General features: G+C 46.4%; 1 protein-coding gene across 1 annotated transcript in view; it reads right to left on the bottom strand.

Moving 5' to 3' along the window:
• LOC128445240 (serine/threonine-protein kinase BRSK2-like) overlaps nt 1-22,500 on the bottom strand; it is a 69,166-nt gene that overhangs the window by 22,221 nt on the left and 24,445 nt on the right. Inside the window, 4 exon segments of the mRNA XM_053428006.1 lie at nt 1,426-1,542; nt 2,486-2,626; nt 3,883-3,968; nt 9,464-9,558. Coding sequence (XP_053283981.1) covers nt 1,426-1,542; nt 2,486-2,626; nt 3,883-3,968; nt 9,464-9,558 — 439 coding nt within the window.

Consider the following 22,500-nt stretch of genomic DNA (forward strand, 5'->3'; position numbering starts at 1 on the left):
TCTCTGTGTCTCAATGTGTCTCTCTGTGTCTCGCTGTGTCTCACTGTGTATCGCTGTGTCTCGCTGTGTCTCACTGTGTCTCACTGTGTCTCTCTGTGTCTCACTGTGTCTCTCTGTGTCTCTCTGTGTCTCAATGTGTCTCTCTGTGTCTCACTGTGTCTATCTGTGTTTCACTGTGTCTCACTGTGTCTCTCTGTGTCTCACTGTGTCTCACTGTGTCTCTCTGTGTCTCTCTGTGTCTCTCTGTGTTTCACTGTTTTTCTCTGTGTCTCACTGTGTCTCTCTGTGTCTCTCTGTGTCTCTCTGTGTCTCACTGTGTTTCACTGTGTCTCTCTGTGTCTCACTGTGTCTCACTGTAGAACTTGAGGAATCACCATGAGATAACCAGACTGAGCTGAGATTCCCAGTGTCCCTGACTGGAAGCTAACCAGAGCGTGAACAGAGTGTTTATCTGTGTCTCTCTGTGTCGCACTGGGTCTCACTGTGTCTCACTCTGTCTCTCTGTGTCTCACTGTGTCTCCCTGTGTCTCACTCTGTCTCTCTGTGTCTCACTGTGTCTCACTGTGTCTCTCTACTGCTCACTGAACGTGAGCAGAGCATTTCTCTGACACATGAATTCGAGTGTTAGCGGAGTCTGGATTGTTTTAATGAGGAACTGCCGTCACAGCATTTTGTCCAGAAACTCTCTTTCTGTCTCTGTGGTTGTTTGTGTGAATCCTCTCTGAGCCGGAGGAATCAGGCTTCAGTCGTTCCACATGACTGAGTCCATGAACCGCTGGCTGCCCGCGGTGGAGCTGCAGCGAGCGGACTGACTCTGGACCAGCCAGTGTTTTCTAAAGCTGCAGGAAACAAGAAACAACTGGGAACTTTTAAAAGTGAAAGATTCCAGAGACGCAGCATCTTTACACAACCGCCTCAATCGGAGACACACACAATTCAGGGAAGCTCAATCGGGTGTGTCGGCTCAACGCTGCACTCAGCAATATTCTTATTTATTTATATTTTCAAATCAACAACAACTGCAGGTTCTGTGAAAAGGGAGGAAGAGAATTATCCTCATCTCTGCAGCGTTTAACGTTTTACTGATCCTTGTTAGCTTCGTTTGAAAAGCACTGGTGAAAAGTACGATTTATTTTCTTACGAGTTACTGACAGAAAGAGTTAGCTAAACTTTGCATTCATCGCTGGTAGTTAAGTCATGTGACTGATGAGAACCAATCAGGAAGAGAACGTGGGCGTCTCAGTTTCGTTCGTTCAGACTAAAACACAACCCCGGACTTTTCAAGGACTTTTAGAACCAGTCAGAGCAGGATTCCATCTGACGTGAAGCTCCAACAAGAGAAACCATTCAAACGAAGGTAGAGGACACAGGAGGGACTCAAGCATCAGGACTCACAGACCTGTTGGTCTTCAGGACTGAACTCACCCACAGCTGGTCTCCAGCAGACTCTCCCCGACCTGCAGAGACGCCATGCCGAAGTCCGCTATCCTGATGTTGTTCTTCTCGTCTAACAACAAGTTCTCAGGCTTCAAATCTCTGTGGCTGCAAACAGAAGAAGAAGAGAGATGAAGAAACGTCTTTCTTAACCTGTCATCGTTTTCTTCTTCATGTCTCCACAACGTCTCTCGTCGCAGGTTCACTCGATTGTCGTCTTGCTTCAAATCCACGAGCCTCCTGCTGCTCTGTGTTCACCTTCGTCAATGAGGAGGTCATGTTTTCATCTTGTCTGTCAGTGAGCAGGATCACACTAAAGGAACTGGACCGATTTCCATGAAACTTCCATGAAGATGTAAATCAGGAGAGGAACCATTTCCTCTTGGCTGGTTCAGTCGATCTGTGGAGGTACCTGAAGGTCGTTCTCACGTGCAACAGGGAAACAGGTTCACAGACTAAAGAGCGAAAGAGAAGTGAGAACGATGTGCAGGACTCTTAATGAGAGATTAGGAGAAGTGTCAAAATGTCTTAGGCTCATTATGAAACCGTGGCAGCACAAATCACCGTCTGGATAAATAAAGGAAAACAGTGGTTTGACGTAGAGAGAGAAGATGTCAGCCTTGGTGCAGGTATGAGCTCGTTTTGTTTGTCTTTGGTTGTAGATTTGGTGAAACTGTTAAACTCCTGAAGTCGTGAAAGCCTACATATGGTTTCATTCCAGACTCCAGGTCAGTATCAGAGTGACTGAGATGAAACCTCTAGAAACGACTGTGTGCATCTGTTCGATTCCTCCAGAGGAAAACATCCCACAGCAGAGGATACATCTCGTCCTTCAAGGCCGAACACTCTCGTCAGACTTTGCTGTGATGTGCGTTTGCTCTTAGATACACGGTGAAGATGAGGAGGTGAAGGTGAAAACAGAGATGAAGAGGAGCTGGAGCTGCAGCTGATGAAGAACGAGGCTGAAAACTGAAACCCGATCTGTGTTTAGATCAGATCTCCTCTCTGGAGGATTGTTACTGAGCTTCATGGAGAAACGAGTGACACGCACCATATGGAGTGACTGTGGCAGAAGTCCAGGGCCGAGATGATCTGCCTGAAGAACTTTCTGGCCTCTTTGGGCGTTAACCGACCCTTCTTCACCAGGTAGTCGAACAGTTCCCCCCCGGACACGTGTTCCAGCACCAGATACCTGCACAGGAGCAGAGAGGGAACATCCATCACTTAGAACATAGAACAGGTTGTGTTGATGATCCCAGTAAACACAGATGTATCAGAGGTTTTTCATGGGAAAGTAAAAGAAGAAGTTCAGTTAATACATTTCACTTCAGACGTGTCATGTGGAGGATGTGGTCCAGACTTTCTCTGTAGCAGCAACAAACTCTCGAGACGTCTTTATCTTCTACCTGTAGCTCCTCTGGTCATCCTCAGATATTTGTTTAATTCTACTTTTTTCATTTTTGTGTCTGTCACGTAATAGAAGCCTAATCACGTTTCTCATAAAAATGTCCATTTACTAAAATGATCTTGCTCAAACACAGATGATCAGCGTTTGTGCTGAAACCTGTTCTGAGGAGAAACACACACGTTTGAAAAGATCACACAACTGGACCAGAACCTCACACCAGTAGATTTAATTTCCACAGATTCATGAGATATTCCTCAGTTTCATTTCTCTCAGAGTTAAAGAGGCGTTAATGAAATAATTCAGTATTTGTCTGAAGAGACGACAGAGACATGGATGTGAAGCCCAGAGAACTTCCTCAGTGCTGCTCTCAGTGTCTGTGGTTTATAAAGTGTTGTATCTGCTCCTCTGGTGGTTTTATCTGGAAGACGCCGCTGATCCTCGCTGTGCTCCGCCCCCCCCCCCCCCCCCTCCCCCTCCTCCCCCGCTCTGATTTATGATCAGATTAAAGGATCCGCTCGAGCGTTCACCTGTCACAGCTATTTAGATTAGAAACACGTTGGCCTGTGATTTGTGAGAATGTTCAAACTGTTTGCACACGGGACGACCACCCGTCCCCGTCCGCGTCATTAAGGAAACAGATCCCTGCTCTGTTTGATGCCGGCGCCTTTATCAATTATTGAACAGCGTGTTCAGCCACGCCGCTGGAGCACGGACGCCACACGCAGCAGATTAATGTGCACAATAAAACACGGCTGTACATAAAATCCCTGAGATCAAACGATGTTAAAGTGTTCTGCACAGTCCTGGGTTTTCTATTTGACAATGTTTTACATCGAAACAACAAACTAGACGTTTAACAGAAGAGAATCAATGAGACGCATCAACACAACAAATTGAGACAAATTGAGATTTGTGTATATGTGTTATACAAATACATTTTGATTTGATCTCTGCTGAATATTTGTATCCTAGAGGTTGGTGGTTTTTTCCCTCTTTGTATTTAGAATCTTTCAGTTCAGTCAGTGTTCACGAGTACTTACAGGTATTTCTTATTTTCGTAGACGTCGTGCAGCTTTAAAACGTGAGGATGTTCTATGAGCTTGAGAATCGCTATTTCCCGTTCCACCTGCAGAAACACAGGAGAGAAAAACTGTTACACAAAGACAATAATGAGGTCGACAACAAAGCTGGAAACACGTTGACGTCAGACCCTGAGTTGAAACTCCAACATTAACATTTCTGATTCATCAAGCAACACTCAAGTAACAAAATAGAATGTTTTCTTAATCGTGTCATTTCTGTTTCAGTCTACGTGACCCATGAAGAAGACAGAACACAGCTTGTGATGCATCATCAACCTGCAGAGACCGAACAGATGTTTCCACCACAGCAGCCACTTTATCAATGATCAATATCAGTTTGTTGAAAATGTCAGATCAGTGACATTTGTTCATTTCCCCCACAGGAGATCAAACTACTCCCGTGTTGATTCATATGATCGATTTCAGATTTTCATCACTGGGCTTTAATTAAACATGATCAGTCATCTGTCAATCAACTCCTCTTCCCCCCCTCGTGACTCTTGTCCTGACGTCTGTCCACAAACCAACTCTGAGTCATCCTCTCCTCTCTGAGGGGCGGAGACGTGACGGGTTCCAGACCCAGCCGTCCACAGAGGACACCAGAAGAGGAAGTTTCATTTCTATCAAAGCTGCCAGACTTCAAAAGGTCCGTCAGGGCGAGTGAGGGCGGAAAATAAATTAATAAAAAGAGAATTTCTTTTCATCTTTGGCCTCGTGGGTTCAGAGCAGAGCGTCACAACAGCTTCCTCCAAAACCTTGTCTCCTCCTGAACCTCGTCTCATCCTGAACCTCCTCTCATCCTGAACCTCGTCTCATCCTGAACCTCCTCCTGAACCTCATCCTGAACCTCCTCTCATCCTGAACCTCAACCTGAACCTCCTCTCATCCTGAACCTCCTCTTATCCTGAACCTCGTCCTGAAACTCCTCTCATCCTGAACCTCGTCTCATCCTGAACCTCCTCCTGAACCTCCTCTCATCCTGAACCTCAACCTGAACCTCCTCTCATCCTGAACCTCCTCTTATCCTGAACCTCGTCTCATCCTGAACCTCATCCTGAACCTCAACCTGAACCTCCTCTCATCCCGAACCTCCTCTTATCCTGAACCTCGTCCTGAAACTCCTCTCATCCTGAACCTCGTCTCATCCTGAACCTCCTCCTGAACCTCCTCCTGAACCTCCTCTCATCCTGAACCTCAACCTAAACCTCCTCTCATCCCGAACCTCCTCTTATCCTGAACCTCGTCCTGAAACTCCTCTCATCCTGAACCTCCTCTCATCCTGAACCTCAACCTGAACCTCCTCTCATCCCGAACCTCCTCTTATCCTGAACCTCGTCCTGAAACTCCTCTCATCCTGAACCTCCTCTCATCCTGAACCTCGTCCTAAACCTCCTCTCGACCTGAACCTCATCTCATCCTGAACCTCGTCTCATCCTGAACCTCGTCCTGAACCTCATCTCATCCTGAACCTCGTCTCATCCTGAACCTCATCCTGAACCTCCTCTCATCCTGAACCTCATCTCGTCCTGAACCTCGTCCTGAACCTCCTCTCATCCTGAACCTCTTCTCATCCTGAACCTCAACCTGAACCTCCTCTCATCCTGAACCTCGTCCTGAACCTCCTCTCATCCTGAACCTCCTCCTGTACCTCAACCTGAACCTCCTCTCATCCTGAACCCCTGAAGAACATCTAGTTAATTAATATCAAAGTGTTTATTGTGGATCTCTCCTTCCTTCCAGCGTTGTGTCTCTAACTTGAGCTGCAGGGTTCGATTCCCACATGTCACATGTAGGACTCATGTACGATGCAGGTGTGGAGCATCAGACCTGCTGTCAGATCTCATTACCCTCTCGTGACCAGGCGCTCACAGTGTAACATGGCAGAGGCTAATTAAACACATGTACAAGGTAAACACCCCCCCCCCCCCCCCCCCCGCCACCACCCGAGAGTGAGCAGCGACGTCAACATTCATTAAGCTCCATTATGACCCACTTGCTCTTTTTAATGGGAGGTAATAAAAGGAGGAGACGGTGGAGAAACACGACTGTGACGCTGATCTTCTCCCACTCACCTCCATCATCTCAGACTCGTCCTCCATCGAGAGGATTTAACAGAAACGTCTCCAGACGTGTTCACGTTATTAAAGAGGCTTTAACATGTGAGCTTACATCACGTTACTCATTAAGACTTTAAGTTCGGTTCTTCATTCATATCACATTTCACTTCCTGTTGTAAACGTGTGTGATCGTAATGTTGGGCTTTATTATTATATTATATTATGTTATATAGTAAAGTTGTGTGAATGTTTCAGAGCCTGTTAAAAAACTGACAATCTTCAGACCCAGGTTCTTAACTTTTCAAAATAAAAGCTGTTAGTCAGTCCAGTATAAAGCATTACAAATGAACAATGTCTTTTACTTTGAAGACAACTTTCCCAAGAGGAAGTGATTTTATGAATGTTGCTGCCATGACGCAGATCAGCAGCTGATTGTCTGTCTCGTTCCGATGTGATGAAATGAAAATCAAACTATCAGGTGATCTTGCAGGACAGATCTTATTGGCTGCAGGCCGTCAGTTACAGACCAGTGCTGTTGTTTATCTGAGGACCTAGATGAAGACACGCTCAACTGGGTCCACAGACTGAAGATCACTGGTTTATTAAGTTTGATTTGATATTGAACGTATCACGTGTCGGCCTTTATCACCAACAGCTCTGTTATCTCCTCGTCTTCCTCATTGTGTCCGTCTTTATCCACAGAGTAAGCTCTGAACAACAGACTGTCTGTGATAGAAAGCCACAGACAGTCGAGCTGCAGGAGTCGTGTCTCAGACGTTCTGCCAAACAAACTTTGGCCTGAATGTTCTCTGGGAGTCGAGCCTCTTCAGACGCTCGTTACTCTTTAGTGCTGATGAGGAAGACGAGGAGGGTTTTGTGCTGATCTCAGCGGCGGCTCGGCTCCAGCTGTGACTCAGCGAACTCCCTGTATGAGAAACATGAAGGTGACTTTTGCTTCTGGAACCAGGAAAGCCCAAATACCTCCTCCCACGTCTGAGCTCCACTGGCTGCGAGTCAGACGATAAAAAGTTTTTTATTGAACGAACTCAAACACCTCAAAACTTCAGCGTCAGGAGGAGACAGCGCTGGGAGAGGTTCAAACTTCACGAGCTGCTGATGCCAGTTCTCCTCCGGCCCGGCTCCTGACTCCTGTTAGAACTCTGTGTGTGACGTCTGCTCTTAATGAATTATGAGGATTGACTCTGCTACAACGCGCTGCTCTCAAATCCCTGTTTAATTGAAACACGATGCGGAGTCGAGGGGCACGAGCGGCGATAAATCAGAACATCCTCCTGCTAATGAAACCGCCATCTGGTGCCATGACGCTCGGGCGGTCCTGAAGAGAGGGAGAGAGGGAGAGAGGGAGAGAGGAAAGGAGGACGAGAGCTCGGGTTCCTCCAATCACAATCAATCAAGTGGTCAACGGTGACAGCATCAGGTGATCGGGAGAAGAGAGGGAACCACTGAGCATCTTCATGAACCAGAAGAGGAGAGGAGAGGGGGAGAGGGGGAGAGGAGGGAGAGATGTGACGAAACAAGGGATGCGGGAAGAGAGGAGAGAAGGAAGAGAGGAGGAGGAGAGGTAATAAAAGTGGGGGGAAGAGAGGAGAGGAAGAGGAGAGGAGGAGGAGGATGAAGAAGAGGAAGGAGAGGAGAGGAAACGAGGGAGGCGGGAAGAAAGGAGGAGGAGCGGTAATAAAAGTAGAGAGGAAGAGGAGAGGAGGAGGAGGAGGAAGATGAAGGAGAGGAGAGGAGAGGAAACGAGGGAGGAAATGAAGAGGAGGAACAGATGTGAAGAAATAAGGGAGGAGGGGAAGAGAGGAGGGAGAGGATACTAAGTAGGAGGTGAAGAGAGGAGAGGAGAGACGAAGAGGAAGTCAGGTGAGGATAGAGGAGGGGAAGGAAGGCAAGGAGAGGAAACGAGGCAAGAGAGGAAATGAGGGAGGAGAGGAAGAGGAGGAAGAGCAAAAGAGGAGAAGAAATGAGGGAGGTGGGGAAGAGAGTAGGGAAAGAGGAGAGGATGAGGAAGACAGAGGATAGGAAGACAAGAGGAAGAGGAAGAGGAAACCAACAGGAGAGGAGAGGAAAAAGCAGATAAGAGAAAGGATGGATGAGAGGTTGAAGAAAGTAAAAGTAAGAGAAGAAAGGATGTTTAAGAGCTCCTCATGCTAACGCCTCTGTCTGGTCTAATGAGACGCTGATGTAAACACATGTGGGTGGAGACTCCTCCCCCACATGTGAGGGGCTGATCTCCCCCCCACACACACACACACAGACACACACACAGGCAGGTAGCTGTCAGGGTGGGAGTGTGGGTCGGTCACAGTGGTGTGTGTTCAGGTGTTTGTGTTATTTGCTGACGTCATCATTTCCCTTCTTCTTCTTCTTCTTCTTCTTCTTCTTCTTCTTCTTCTTCTTCTTCTTCTTCTTCTTCTTCGTGTGAGAACAGCGACCCTATAGCTGCCTGTTGCCATGACAACAGCAGGGCCCTTCTAAAAATGAGACCGAGGCGAGAGAGAGATTAGAGGAAGCCCCGCCCCCCCCCCCCCCCCCAGCTACACACATCCAGATTATTAGAGTTATTACTGATGTGAGTCCTCTCTCAGCTCACAGCTCCACCAGGAGACACAACCATCTGTCCTCTGGGACAGGACCTCCTGAGTCTGTCCCCTGATCCCAGATCTGCACCCACATGTGAGCTCTCCCCTGAACCAAAGTCCCAAATCAACATCTCACAGGTAAACACGTAAACAACAGGAGTGACAACAGGACGTGGAGTAAACACACCCGGGTTGTATCTCAGGGAGAATCGACCAATCATCTGAGAGCTCGAAACAAAGCTGTGAATTCAATTGAACAATGTTTATGGGATGTTTCTCCCCTTGACAACCAAACACCTTTGTCCACTGTCACCGTGTTATCAACCAATCAGAGTTCACTGTGGGAGCAGCTGGTTCCACACACACGCACACACACACACACACACACACACACACACACACACACAGACACACACACACACACCTACAGACACACAGAGGATCATGAGTCACTGGCGTCAGTCACTCTGCTCATGTGACTCATCTCTGCAGGTTTTGGCTGCGTCCAGCTGTTTGCAGGTGTGGGAGGATGACAGCTCATGGGAACAGCAGCTCGTCACCATGTGACTCACAAACACCTTGAGTTCTCCTGCGGGGGGGCAGAAGGTGCAGAGCTCCACGTTCTCCACCGTGTCTCACAGAACCCTGGAGGAGCCCAGGTGACGTGTTCTGGAGCCGACGTCAGAGACAATAATAGAAATAATAAAATATCTCACATGATCCTTTGAGAACTTTGTGCCTGGAGGAGGTTCAGAGATGATCTCATTTCACAGGCTTTGAATTGAAAGACCGGATCAGTCCAGTCCATCCGGAGCTTTCCGACGCTCACAGGTTCAGACACAATAAGTCGGGGGGGGGGGGGGATGTGTTGACGTGTCTTACCTTCATCAGAACAGACTCACTGAGCTTCTCTCTGTTGACGATCTTCACGGCGACTTTCTGACACGTGACGCAGTGGACGCCGAGCTTCACCAGACCTGGAACACACACGTCATTCACATCAGGTCACAGAGAAGATATCATGAAGGTCAACGTGAGGGAGGTGAAGAGAAGAGCAGCAATGGATCTGAATGATCCTCGTGATTCTCTCTATATGATCACAGGTCACATTGACAAGTTGCTGCTCAACGAGTTTAACATCATTTTTGGAATTAAATGGAGAAACAAGAACTGACTAAAAACAGCTGGTTGCTTTAAATAATCAATCAATCAATAAATCAATCAATCAATCAATCAATCACATGTTATTAGTCTCATATTCCCAGTTTGTCTCATACATTTCCTTCCTCTGTTCTTAACTAGAGTCAAACTACAGATAAACTTTGTGATCAGTGATGAAGCTCAGTCTCATGTGAGGATCCTCTCCCAGGACACACACATGCTGATGGAACTGAACACAACAACACAACAACACAACAACAGGACTCACTACATGAGAAGATCCAGTTTGTAACTTCATGTTTAAAGTGTTTGTACATCAAGTCTGATGGAGATGAAGGAGCAGATGAGCTGAGGAGTTCCTGATGGTGGAAGACGTGAGGAGACATGTTGGATATGAAGCTGTCGTGTTGTGATCCTCGTCCTCGATCAGCTGACACCATCAAAACCAGCATCAGGTAAAATGCTCAATATCATAAAATAAGCATTCTGTGGATCTGACTTTGTCAAATCACTTCCTGTGTCTCTCGCTGAAGATTCTCACTTTACAGAAATAAAAACTGTATTTTCTCAGGAGTCTTGTGTTTCATTGTGAAATGTCCACAGCAGCTTCATCTGATGGCAGCCGGGACGACTCCGTCCGTCTCCATCAGAGCTCCGACACCGGGGACTTCACTTTGAACCGGAGGTCTGCAGACAGGAAGTGCCACCGTGTATATGCACCTCTTCATTACCTCAAAGGGGGGGGGGGGGTTAGGGCCTCTTTCATGTCTCAGGTCGGAGACGAACCTCGTCCCAGGCGACATTCACCTCGTCTCATTAATGTCAGAGCAGGAGGACGACTGCAGCTGATTATCACACACAGAGCTGGGGGTAAATCTCCTCTCTTCAGTTTGTAAGGTCACAATCACTTTGACCTTTGACCTCACAAATTAAATCAGTTAATCCTTGAGTCAAAGAGAACGTTTGTGTCAAATCTGAAAAGTTTCTGTGGAGGCGTTCTGAAGACGACGTGTTCATGAGGCAAAGGAGGATCACGTGAGACCACCGTGACCTTTGACCTTTAATCTCAATATGGTGCAGCCCTAAGAGGAACGATATCTTCACTATGAAGTCGTATGGTGTTATACAATGGAACCAACAAGACGACAAACACAATCTATGGTTTAAATGAACCAGTAACCAGGTTTGCTTTGCCACCTTGTTATTTAACCATATAGATATGCACTCTGACAGCAGGTCTGTGGTTTGTAGTCAAACTACAGACCTGCTGTCCCCAGAGCTCAAGGTGATGTATTAAACAGATTTTTTAAAAACACCACAGTGCAGTTATATCCCAGTTCAATGCCTCCAGCAGCCAGTGCTGTGTCATCGGGTCCCTGTGACCTTTGACCCTCTGAAATCTAATCACTCACTTTTCACCAGATGTAGTTAAATGAAACAGCGTGAGGTCACCGTGACCCTTTGACCTCATCTCATCGGTCTGTACAGAGCTCTTTACATATCACGTTCACACGGGACCTGAAGACATAAAAGAAGAATGTCTCTGGCTGCTGAGGCGTGAGGACTGAGATAAGAACAGATCTGGGATCAGTCGTGTTTCCACGTCTCCGAGCAGGAGAATCACAGACTTAAGTTCCAGCTTTAATGGATCCACTGGGAATTATAAGAGTTTCTCCACTAAAACCACATCTCAGCTTCAGTAATGCTCAGTGCAGCTTCTCTCATTATTTCTCCACTGACAGTTTTCATTGTGCGTCTCAGTTATTAGAATCATTATGATTCCACAGTAATAATCGGCTGAGAAACATCCTGGTTTCCACAGGACCAGTTCACAAAGCTTTCATCACCTCTGCTCCCGTGCATCGTGTTTTATGGACATGGAGATAATAACAGAACAATAACCGGCAGAAGAAGAGGTTAAATGGAAGATGAATGAATCTGATCTGACACATTAAACTGAGCAGCTGCGTTCGCTTCGTTCTGAAATGACTCGAAAAAAACTGCAGCGTGAGTTTAGATGTAATTTATGTAAATATGCAAAAAGGTAATTTCTTCAATTATGGCGAAAATAAAATGACAAGATTAAGATGAAATAACTGTATTTTATTGCTGCCTTGCAATAAAGATGATATTAGTTTGCTCACTCACAAATTGATTAATTTATCAACTGGGATCATTAATGCAATATTAATATCTATAGCTGGTGAGGGAAGAACGCTTCCTCACACATCTTTTATCTTATTCTCACCTCCACAAAGGAAGCTGCGTTTCTTAAGTTGATAGTTTGAAAGTGAGATTATATCAACACTTTGTGAATCAACAGCTTCATTAAAGTAAAACAGAAACTTGAGCCTGATGCAGTGAACAGAAGCTGCAGAGATGGAAAGTCAAGATGAGACGAAGCATCTCCTCCTAAAGTTAAACCTCGATAAGAAACCGTCACTGACTTGCAGGTCAGGAAAGAGCTGGTTCTTGTTTCACTTTCTTCAAAATTACGAAAGAACAAGTTTCTCATATTTTCACTGATTTCCCTCGGATCTGATTCATTCTCCGGTCGATAAAAATCATCCGATCTCAGTTCCTCCATCTAAAACCTCATTATCGTCTTTATAACTCTATTAAACTTACATTTTTATTTAATAGCTTCCAACTTTTCTCTGTTTTATTGCTTTATTTTATGTTTATTATTACATTGCATTTAAAAAAGTTAAGAAGTAAAATCATTGTCCGATATTTCCTTCCTCTTCGTGCTTTTCTTTTTTAATTTCTCTGGACGATCACCGGGAGCTTTTGTTCTGATGATGACGTTAAAGACGTGACCAGAGGAGTTAGAGGGAATTAGCATAGCCAGCTGGAAGACACTAATAAGATAGCATTCATGGCTAAATAAGCAGAGCTGAGGAAAAAGAACCAACAGCTGAGATGAATAATAATAAATGTTTCACACGTTTTTAACTCACTGCAGAAAAGAAAACCTCTGAGATACAGAAGGTCGGTGCAGCAGTGATCCACATGCTCCACCAATCACTGGTCATGATTGACAGCTGAGTTTTTATGTTATTGAATAACTAATCAAAATATCTGAAGTTACTGTGAGAAGAAACCCGCTCCACAGACAAACAGATTTTAAAAAGTAAAATAAATCCTATTGGTCGCTGCACATCTGCTGGTTCTGTTCACGTCAGCCAGATGAGGACGTTTGTGGTCCAGCAGGAGCAGAACGTTTGAAATGAGACGGCTGCTACTTTACTTTTCTCTCCAACTATGACACGTTAGCACTGTTTACTTGTAGAAGTGACAAGTGTCTGGAGAAGAGAAGACGATGTGTCAGAAGTCCTGAAAACACCGGATGGATGAGTTTTGTCCCAGAGCAGCGGAGTCGGGCGCTCGTGCAGATCCTCAGAACACGAGGCGTCGATGGTGATCAGTGCTGACGGGTCAGATGTTGTTTGGTGACCTTCAGATGTCACACCCCTCAAAGTGTGACAAACAGCTGTCAGTGTCACATCAGACTTCTCTCCTTCACACACTCAGTCCAGGATTCACATCTATAACGTCTCCTCCACACCATCGAGTCCTCTGGACGACTGTGGAGACGCACAAACACACAATCTACATCTAACACGCTCTCTAATCACAATGTGAAACCAAAACTAACCAGATCAAAGGAAACAATGGAACAAAGACAAGAAGCTGCAGACGCTCAGAGAGAAAACGTGCTGAGTGAATAATAAACTCACGTTTCTGATTCACATTCACAGAGCGAGTTTCCTTCAAGGCAGCAGCTTCACCATCAGGAGAAATTGGCGTCTTTTCTCAATGACACTCCCGAAACACAAACCCTGCGATTAGCGGATGATAGATATAGTTCATAAGCTTACAACATATAGGCAGCAGGGGATTAATGAGGTTTGAACGGCTCCCTGAGGAGATCCACTCCACCAGGCCCCACAGAGAGAATCCACTGGAGAGCCGTTTGGCTTCTAGATGAAGAATCATCATTTCTGAGGAGAAAGGATCCGAGGAGATCGTTAAAGTAAAATTGGATTTTACTCTCATGTAGGAAAATACTTTTTGACTCCGCTCATCATCCGTCAGCAGTTCTCCACCCGTCAGGGACTCGACTGAAGAACCCTCTGAAACCTGAGCCGAGGCCTCGTTCCATCTCCACAGAGACGTTCAGACCAGAGACGCAGACAGGAAGCTCAGATGTTATTGCTCTCACACCTGTCAGCTCATATTTATTCCTCCGCCCTCTTATGAAGTAAGAAGATATCGATTCATCCTATAATCGCCCACCTCGCTGCCGTCCTCCTTTGTTCCAGCCAATGAATCGAGTCAAGCCCCCCCCACCGCTCTGTCACATTGATTAACTGCTGCTCCTGGTTCAGCAGCGAGGCCGGGACGACCACGTGTCTCTCGCTGTCCTCTGAGGCTCATGAGACCACACAGACAGAAACATTGATTTCATAGCATGAACTAAGCATCGCCAACACGTCCCAGACCAGTGAGGCATCTCTGGGTCTGAAATGATCTGGTTGGACAGCACGTGTCCAGGTGTCCTGTATTGACTCAGTTCAGTGAAGGAGCAGGAAGCTGCGTCCAGGAGTGAAGCCAATGAAACATTAACCTGCAGCCGGAGAGAAAGAAGCAACTCCTTCCACGGACGATAAAACTTTACGTGAAGAATCAACTTCAGCAACATCTACTCCAGTTGGATGAACTATATTCATCTCTGGTACTACAGAGAAATCAGAGCACCACAGAAGAAGAACTGTTGGGTTCAGATCCCTGAATCCAGGTACTGCAGCTGGTACTGAATCAATTCAAATGTGAACAGTGACTGACCCCAGTGAAGAATTAAATTAAATTGATATAGAAACAACGACTGAAGCTCATTAATGTCCGTTGCTCGTTATCTGTCACTCATCAGATCAGGAACACCTGCTGATCATGTGACAGAGGAACTCTGAGAGTTTCTCACCTGTTTTCACATCGTCGTGTTGTCAGAAGGTCGAAGCCGTCCAATCAGAGGAGAGCATGAGGAGAGACAAGAGAAGAAGAGACCAATGGTTAGTGCTCAGCACAGAAATCTACCAGGGAACAGATGATGCTCAGCTCCAACAGCCAATCAGCTCTCGGCTGCTTGTGCTCTAATGACTGTAAACTCATTCTATTTTCTGTTTGGACATTTGAGCTCATTTCATTCTGCTTCACATCTACAACCACATGTGTGTCAAGGTTACCCCCCCCACCCCCCCCCCCTACTCCCCCTCCTCCCCTGATGACATGAAACCCACAGAACAGGATTTACCCCCCCCCCCCCTCGTTTCTCCAAATCTTCATCAAACCAGTTCCTTCTTCTCCATTAATGAGGTAATTAATAAAACCAGCTCCGCCTTCTCCTCTCTTCTATTCTGTCAGTGAGCAGGAGGAGGGGGAGGAGAGGGAGACGAGGGAGGCCAAGAAAGCAGGTCAGGCCACGAGAGAGAGTGAGAGAGAGAGAGAGAGTGGGAGGGAGGGAGAGAGAGAGAGAGTGTGAGAGAGAGAGAGAGAGAGAGAGAGAGAGAGGGGGGGAGAGAGAGAGAGTGGGAGGGAGAGAGGAGAGAGCTATAGAGAGAGGGGGGGGGGGGAGAGAGAGAGAGAGAGAGAGAGAGAGAGAGGGGGGGGGGGGGCTTCATGGAGACTTGACGCAGCGATGTCGGACGCCTTCACTGATGAGCTGCAGCAGATCGATATCATTCTGTAAATACTTGTTTACGCAGATGTTGGATTTGATTTCCTTCTGAGTCGACACACTTCATCGACGTGAAGCCTCGGAGGCGAGGGAGACGTCCCACATGTCCCACATGTCCCACATGTCCCACTGACTGAGAAACAACCAATCAGCTGCAGGAAGTCAGAGCCTGGAGTGAAGCACCAGGACCAGGAAATACTGAAATACAAGTCCTGGTTCACAGCAGCTTCAGATCCTCCTCATGGTTCAGCTGAGAGGTGGAGCAGCAGCTGAGAGGTGGAGCAGCAGCTGAGAGGTGGAGCAGCTTCTCCTGACTCCAGCCTCTCACACCTTCAGACTGAAAGCAGCTTCAGTTGAAGACAGGCTTTCAAAGTAAAACCACAGGCTGGAATAAAGCAGAACTTGTGTTGACAGTGGATCCTGCAGGACCTGAACTCAGAGGAGCAGGTCTTCAGCAGCCCACTGTGCACAAGTTAGTTCCCAACGGTGTCGGCCATTAGCACGAGGAGGCCGACACACAAACACACAAACACATAACACTGTGGTGTCATGAGGAGTCACAACATCTCTGCCTTAACTGAAAGTGACCTCTGACATTCCAACAGAAAGTCGGTGCTTCATCTTTAGACGATGGGAGGAAGTGGAGATGCGTCATCCATCATTATTTTCAGCATAATAACTTTATATAATGTAAAAGTTACTACAGCCTTCAGGAGAACTTGTATTTGAGTACATGTAACTAACTGGGGACCTTAACTTGAAGCTTTTGTTTAACTCTAAAAACCAGAAAGTTCAACTGCATACAATTCTACAGTCAGAAAAATATATAATACTTTTAATTTATAACTCAAAATGTCAGAATAAAGAGCAGACATGAAGTGTTGCGTTGTCCTTCTGTCCCTCTGCTGCATGTGTTGGTCGTGTTGTCCGTCCCAGTGAGACACTGACTCTGTCCCACAGACGCTGAGCGCTGCCGACAGATCTCAGATCAGTTTAACAACGTGCCATCAGAGGGAAGTCTCCTCGTGACAAGAGGCAGAACTTCAGCTCGTCACTTTAATGAGTGGAAATCATACGTAACTGGATCGAGGGGGAAGCAGCAACACACAGTAATTAACCCACAGGAGAGAGAGAGAGAGAGAGAGAGAGAGAGAGAGAGAGAGAGAGAGAGAGCAGGGGAACGAGCACAATCTGAGCAGGACGAGAGGAGGAAGAGGAAACTGAAGGAGAAGAAGCTTCACATCCTCGTTCAGCCACATAATGAGAGGAGAAGAAAAGAGGAGGAGGAGGAGGAGGAGGAGGAGGAGAAGGAGGAGGAGAGAGACTTCTGACAATACTGAAAAGTGCTGTTGATGCCGAGAGGAAGAGGCAAACTCCCAAACCTATGACGCAAGCCTCCTCCTCCTCCTCCTCCTCCTCCTCTGAACGCATCACAGTGTCTCGACTCAGTGGAATCCGTCACATGATCTTCTGCTGGAGGAGAAACATGGAACCAGCTTCATCTCAAGTTTCTCTTTTCTTCATCTAAAGTCATAAATAAGAAACTCCAGACAGCAAATGAACAACAGAGATATTTTTACGTTTTCTGTGAGACTGTCACCGAACGTTTCCCAACTGGACGACTGATCTGAGACCAGATCAGCACAGGTCAGAGAAATGCTGCCTACTGGGAGATTGTCTGGGTCAGACTCGTTCACGGCTGAATGAGGAAGAGGACGGCTCCTCTTCTTCATCCTGAGATATTTGTGATCTTCTGAAACCTCATCAACACGCTTTTATTTTCACTTCTCCACGTTCCTATGAGAGAGATGCTGATTTATCTTCATTTTAATAATCGAATATAAAACAGCTGCTGCCTGAGGAGCAGGAAAAATAATTTCAAACATAAAATTGAGAAAAACCACTGATGTCTGAATCTCAGTCAAATGTTTTAAAATCTATTTATTTCCACTTGAATATCGGAACAAACGAAAACACGTTCAGCCTCATGTCCCTGAGAGAGTTATGGAAAAGTTTTATGTCCAAAACAAAATTACACGTCCTGAGAAAAGATGTTTTCAGTTTATTTATTATAATATCGATGTTATGAAAGTTGAGATAAAACAAACAGGACGGAAATGTTGAAATATAATTATATTTAAAGTCTTGTCTTTAAAAAGTTAATTATCAGACTTTCTCTGATGGTGTCTTTGTTCTGATGGTTTCCAGCTTCTCAGTGGACGGAGTGAGCGCCTCACGCTGGTCGACCTCAGTATTCACCTGCTGCTCACAAAGGACCAGACTGTCTCCCAGTGGAACGACAGACAGGTGAACAACAGACAGGTGAACGACAGACAGGTGAACGACAGACAGGTGAACGACAGACAGGTGAACAACAGACAGGTGAACGACAGACAGGTGAACGACAGACAGGTGAACGACAGACAGGTGAACGACAGACAGTGGAACGACAGACAGGTGAACGACAGACAGGTGAACGACAGACAGGTGAACGACAGACAGTTGAACGACAGACAGGTGAACGACAGACAGTGGAACGACAGACAGGTGAACGACAGACAGGTGAACGACAGACAGGTGAACGACAGACAGGTGAACGACAGACAGGTGAACGACAGACAGGTGAACGACAGACAGGTGAACGACAGACAGTGGAACGACAGACAGGTGAACGACAGACAGGTGAACGACAGACAGGTGAACGACAGACAGGTGAACAACAGACAGGTGAACGACAGACAGTTGAACGACAGACAGGTGAACAACAGACAGTGGAACGACAGACAGGTGGGACGAGGCGTCTCCTCCTCCTGCTCAGCGTGGAGCCACTTTGGATTCAACACCACTGATGAGCTGGTGATTTTCAATTTAAATCTTTCACACCTCCCTCTGTGGCGTCTTTACACACAAATCATCTTTCCTTTTTGTTTTCTTCCATGTGAATGTGATGAATTATTCTCCGTCCTGTTCTGGCCACTGGAAAATTATTTCCACTCCCACGACCACCCAGTCGGTCAATGACCTGTGATCCAATCCCACTAACATTGAAATTCAGTTCAGCCTCTTTCTCTGTCATAACGTTTTCATCACGTCTCAGAAAACCTGAGCACTCAACATTCCTTTCAATGTAAAGTTCTGACTGTGACTGACCCTGACCTCTAGAGGGCGCTCACTATTTGACCTCTTGACCTCTCAGGTGAAAGGAAAGCCTGTCCTTTGAGAAACAATCCCAACATCTGCAGCTTCAGTGGTTTTCCACCAGTGAAAGATCAGTGACTAGAAACCGTGGTCAACAAGACAGAATAAAAACAGTTAGATTCAAATATCTGCTCTTATTGATAACATGTTCTAAACGTTGAAAAACCCTGAAACCTTCTTTTGCCTCGGTCGTTTCAATCTCAAGTTAAATTGAGTTCTCGACCCTGAAAACATGGAGCTGGGATTCAGTATCAAATCTCAGTTTCTATCACTCTCTCAGTTGTTGCTGCCAAAAAACAATAACCACCGACGGCAAAAAACATCACAACTGTGTCGGCTCATAAATTGAATCTGTTGGACTTTGACCCAAAGAGAAAGTGTCCAGCAAACATCCGAGAGACGCTGTGAGCCGAGAGGAACAGAGGCTGAGCTGCTCCGGGTTTCTACACAGCAGCTGAACCCTCCAGTGAGATCACAGCCTGAAAGAGTCAGATTCATAACACAGTGAAAACTGAACGACTTATCGAACATGAAGCCGGTTCACACGTGACCTCAGTGGGTCGGTGAAACATTCCAGCCTGCAGAGAAACCTCCACGTCCACAGCCTCGAGTCGCAGCTTTGCAATTAGTCTGTGGATGTTGTATCACCTTCTCCAGGGACGCCCCCCCCCCCCCCCCCCCCCCCCACACACTTCCTGTGCAAATTAATTTCCAACATGACTCCGACCTGACTCGCCTGTCAGACCACGGCTGTTAATGAGCCCTGATGTCTTCCTCACAAAAGCACGGCAGTTACTAATATAGCTATGACACACGCGTGACCTCCAACTCCCTGAACACACACTCACACAGACACACACAGACACACACAGACACACACACACACACACACACACACACTCAGACAGAGGATGCTGAACACCGGGGCTCTGGAGGGCCTGTCAGTGTTAACAGGAGCTCTGCTTGGGGCCCGGCTGGAGGCTGCAGGAGACTTCCTGCTTCTCATCACTCGCTCCATCCGTGTTCAACATGCAATAACCAGGAAATGACTTTTATCATCACTGTCATGGCTGCGAGTGGAGTCACATTACAAGACCCTCTTCATCATCATCTTCTTCTTCTTCACTCAACGTGTTATAAAGAATAAAAACTCAACTCCAACCAGACTCCATGTTCAGCAGAGAGGAGGTTCAGGTATGAGGCTGATGCTGGTGCACGTGAACCGAGCTTCACCCTGTGACACACGTTAAGTGGATGTGAGCTCTCATGAGTCCAGGCTCTGCATCAGGTCACGTGATCAGCTTCATGACCTGTGATACCCATGTCCCCCCCGGTTGAGACTACGACCCAGACACCAGGTGGAGGAACAGGTGGATCTGGAGGAAGTCGGCTCATCATATTCATTTTACAGTTTATGTTCGATGACTTTTCACCTTCACACGGAGTCGTACTGAAGAGACACTGAGGACACACAACCTGAGCTGTGACTGGAACCAGGCTCTGAAGTCAATGTCCTCAGGGGATGAGACCAAGTGTAAATCTGAGGCGGTTTGTCTGTTTGCTTGTTTTAGACTAACTCTCCTCACATCTTGTGGTTTGCTGGAACAGGCTCACGTCTCCGTCCACAGAGAGCTGCCTTGTATTCTCCAGATCAGAGCTCAGTTATTTTTGTAATATTTAAAAGCAAATTCAGGACGAGAGAAGAAGAAACAGAACTGAAACAATCTGATTTAATCTGCGGGTCTGACACAGAGGAGCATTCCTCTCCTGACACAGTGACACACTGACTCCACAGAGTAAACTGCTTCACGTCTAAATGGACTCAGGTTGACAGAAGAACAAACGTCCTCTCGTCAGGTTCACACGTCGTCTCTCTGTCCTGAAGAGACGACACTGAACCTCACAGCGTCCTCTCTGTCTCTGCTCGGGTTGTCTCATGTCTGCAGCTCTGTTCGCTGAGTCGGCGTCCTGCTGCTGTGACCCAAATACCAGCTTACTGCCTGTCTGCCAGCTGCTGCGCTCTGATTGGCTGGGGCACCACACAGGAGAGGAGGGGGGGGGGGGCAGAGGAACACAGCTCATCGTTCCTTCAGAATTAAAAAAAAATCTCATATGTAAATTGAAGGAAACGTCTGCGTGTGTTTAATAAACTGCTGTGACATTTTGTGATTATTACCCATAATCCACATTTCACACATGAAGCAGCGTCAGGGTTCAGGCTTCGTGCTTTTATTAGACTATAATAATATTTCAGCCAAAACGAAGAAGATGAGAAATTAAAACTGAAACATGGAGACAAAACCTCGGTAGCTGAAGATTTGAAAACAACAACAACGATGACTCTGATCTATGTCCAGTTTACCTGAAGAATTTATATTCTGTTCGTGTGGTTTTGTGTTTTAAAGGAATCAACAACAACAACAACAACAGCAACAACAACAGCAACAGCCCAGTGCCTGAAAATCATCTTCAGGTTCAGGATCAGAAGTTTTTGACTCCGGTTTGGTTCAGAGAGAAAACATCATCCTGAGCTTTGCTCCACAAACCAGGAGATGAATCTGATCATAACTTAAACCATCGAGAACAACTTCAAGCTTCTGATGAGAGGAAACATTTCCTGTTTGTAATAATGTTCACTGCTTTCTATTATATTGTCCAATGCCTTTTATATCAGTGAGGTTACACAGATAGCAGGACTACACACACACACACACACAGAGACACACACACACACACACACACACACACCTCAGAGGCTGGTGATACATGGAGTTCATGTCGACTGCAGATCCCTGAGGACACAGACCTGCTGAGTCCAACAGCTGCTCAGAGTCACTGCAGCCAACACAGTGTCAGCGACAATGAACTGACTATCAACACCAGCAATGTCCGCTCCCACCCACACACACACAGACACACACACACACATACAGACACACAAACAGACACTCTGACTTGCAGCACAGCAACATTTTCATTCAACACCCAAACATCCGAGCCACAGAGCTTACAAAAGAGCGTCAATCGATATGACAAAGAACTCACTTAAGCCTGCACACACACACACACACACACACACACACACACAAACAGACACACACACAGTAGCAGAGACTCTGGCCCAGCGCCGGCAGAGAGGATCAATCCTGGTCTGAGAAAAACTGAGATGAGCATTGAGGCATCTCAGCGTCGGAGGACAGTGACCACCCCCCCCCGACCTCAGAGTCATGTGATAACTTCATTATTCACATGGAATCAAACGACTCTCAGCCTCGGTCAGTGGAGCCGTGTCGTCAGAGTTCAACTCCGGTGAAACCAACTCATTGATTTGTGCCACTGACCAGCAGCAGACAGACATGCCGGTGAAAAGGAGACAGAACAGACAGAACAGACAGAACAGACAGAGGACGATAGAATATGTTTCCTACTGTTAAAGGAAGGAATCAAACTTTATGATGCATCACTCATAGAGATTAAATATTTCCTCTCAGGGTCGATAGATTGTTCATCTTCTCTTTAAACAAACATATTTTTCTCCACATGATTTTCTCAAACGTTTCAGAAGCTGATTCATTGGAAGAGTTTAACAATATTTCATTAAAGCAGAATTAATTGGAAGAAAAATAAACAACAAACAACAAACTGAAGGATCAAACTGGAGTGTGTGTTTGCTTGGGGCTGGAAGGACTCACTACCTCACGTGCACTAACTGTAAGTGGGAGGGGCCACTGAGAGGTTCAGCTTCTTGCCCAAGGACACTTCGGCATGCAGACGGGGAAGACTGAGGATCGAACAGGCAACCTTCTGGTAGGAGGACGACCGC

This window comes from Pleuronectes platessa, chromosome 1, assembly GCF_947347685.1.
Source record: "Pleuronectes platessa chromosome 1, fPlePla1.1, whole genome shotgun sequence".
Lineage (NCBI taxonomy): Eukaryota > Metazoa > Chordata > Actinopteri > Pleuronectiformes > Pleuronectidae > Pleuronectes > Pleuronectes platessa.